The following is a 2,435-nucleotide window of genomic DNA, read 5'->3' as shown; positions in this document are numbered from 1 at the left end:
CAGGAGGTCGGGGGGGCACAGACTCCGACCGCACATGCTCATGGACATGCAGCTGCTGTATATCATACCCAGGGTGCACTAACCATGGTTGTAGCGCAGCCATTGGCAGCAGCTACACCTGAGCCCAGGCCAGCTACAGCCGCTGATCCTCAGAAACTATTGGACAGATGGACTAGACTACATCGTCCTGTCTTTGGGGGTGAGCGACATGAGGATCCCTAGGATTTCATTGATCGGTGCAAGGATAGACTGTATAACATGAGGATATTGGAGTCTCATGGGGTAGACTTTGCTACTTTTCAGCTAGAGGGCAGAGCCCGTAGATGGTGGCAGTCTTATGTTCTTGGAAGTCCAGCAGATTCTCCTCCTATAACTTGGGACAGATTCACTCGTATTTTCCTGGACATGTATATTCCACACTCTCAGAGGGAAGAGTTGAGGTTTTAGTTTGAGCAGCTCCAGCAGGGTCAGATGTCAGTGACCGATTATGAGACAAGGTTTTCTAAGTTATCTCGCCATGCACTTATGATACTCCCTACTGAGGCGGAGAGAGTGCGGAGGTTTGTTGCGGGTTTACATACTGGTATTCAGGCCACTATGGCTTGATAGGTTGAAATGGGTACTTCTTATGAGCTAGTCATGGAGATAACCCGGAGGATTGAAGGTGTGTGTCAGCGGAGCCGAGAGCTGGTTATGAGAGATAAGCGGTTAGATACTCTAGAGAGTTCAGAGGTGCTCCGTCTGGGGGCAGAGGTCAGTTCGTGAGATGGCAGTCCAGCAGGCCCCCATATCCAACACCACCTCCTCCTCGGGGTCCCCCAGTGCGGCCTTATTTCAGTGTTATACCAGAGAGTTCTTATCGCTTACCAGCTATTCAGGGTTCTTCTAGTGGGTATTCAGGTCACCAGGGCCAGACTTCTAGTCAGCAGCTTATCGCACCGAAAGGTTGTTATGAGTGTGGAGATCCCAGTCACATACGGAGATTCTACCCTAGGCTGTGGGGTAGACCAGTGCAGCAGGGTCAGCAACCTATGATTACCGCACCAGTTGCTCCACCAGTCATCCGACCACCAAGAGGTGGAGGACAGATGGGTAGAGGCCATCCTAGAGGTGGAGGTCAGTTAGGTAGAGGCCATCCAGTTGGCACTCCAGCTCGGTTCTATGCTTTTCCGTCCAGACCAGATGCAGAGGCCTCAGATGCTGTGATTACAGGTATTATTTCTGTTTGCAGCAAAGATGCTTCAGTATTATTTGATCCAGGATCTACGTATTCATATGTGTCATCTCTATTTGCTCCATTCTTGGGTGTTTCTCATGAGTCCTTAGGTACTCCTGTTTATGTGTCCACTCCTGTGGGAGATTTTGTTGTTGTGAACTGGATCTACCAGTCATGTATTATTACATTCTGTGGTTATGAAACTAGAGAAGATCTTCTACTGCTTTAGATGATCGACTTTAAAATTATTCTGGGCATGACTGGCTATCTCCATATCATGCTATTCTAGATTGTCATGCCAAGACTATTACCTTGGCTATTCCAGCATTGCCTAGGGTGGAGTGGAAGGGTTCGTCTGTTAGTGCATTTAATCGGCTTATTTCTTTTATGAAGGCTCAACACATGGTTGATAAGTGTTGTTTAGCTTATCTAGCTTATGTTTGGGATACTACTGCAGAGACTCCGGCTATTGATTCAGTGTCTGTAGTTCGGGAGTTCTCCGGTGTATTTCCTTCATATCTTCCAGGTATGCCACCTAATAGTGATATTGATTTCTGTATTGACTTGGCTCCAGATACCCAGCATATATTTATCCCACCGTATCGTATGGCTCCGAAAGAATTGAAAGAACAACTTGAGGAGTTACTAGCCAAAGGGTTCGTCAGATCGAGTGTATCGCCTTGGGGTGCACCGGTATTATTTGTGAAGAAGAAGGATGGAACAATACGGATGTGCATTGATTATCGCCAATTGAACAAAGTCATTATTAAAAACAAGTACCTGTTGTCGCATATTGATGATCTATTTGACTAGTTGCAGGATGCTAGGGTGTTCTCTGAGATCTATTTGAGATCAGGTTACCATCAGTTGAAGATTCGGGATTGGATGTTCCGAAGACTGCTTTCTGGACTAGATATGGTCATTATGAGTTTTTGTTGATGTCTTTCGGTTTAACTAATACCCCGGCAGCGTTTATGGATTTGATAAATAAGGTATTAAGTCCATATATTGATTCATTTGTCATTGTCCTCATTGATGACATTTTCATCTACTCGCGCAGTAAGGAGGAGCACGAGCAGCATATGAGAGTGGTGTTTCAGACATTGCGGGAACAAAAGCTATATGCTAAGTTCTCCAAATGTGAGTTCTGGCTAGAGTCTGTAGCATTTTTGGGGCATATTGTATCGAGTGAGGGTATTAAGGTTGATCCCAAAAAGAT

At 45.8% G+C, this 2,435-nt stretch overlaps 1 protein-coding gene across 1 annotated transcript; it reads left to right on the top strand.

Moving 5' to 3' along the window:
* Nucleotides 1-615: 615 nt before the first annotated feature.
* LOC138910205 (uncharacterized) lies at nt 616-1,445 on the top strand. Its single transcript, XM_070201430.1, has 3 exons — nt 616-753; nt 879-1,212; nt 1,327-1,445. The coding sequence occupies exons 1-3, from the start codon at nt 616-618 to the stop codon at nt 1,443-1,445; spliced, it is 591 nt and encodes a 196-aa protein (XP_070057531.1).
* Nucleotides 1,446-2,435: the final 990 nt, after the last annotated feature.

This window comes from Nicotiana tomentosiformis, chromosome 4 (genome assembly GCF_000390325.3).
Source record: "Nicotiana tomentosiformis chromosome 4, ASM39032v3, whole genome shotgun sequence".
NCBI classification, from domain to species: domain Eukaryota; kingdom Viridiplantae; phylum Streptophyta; class Magnoliopsida; order Solanales; family Solanaceae; genus Nicotiana; species Nicotiana tomentosiformis.
The sequence above is the reverse complement of the archived record's forward strand: the minus strand, read 5'-3'. Positions and strand labels throughout refer to the sequence as shown.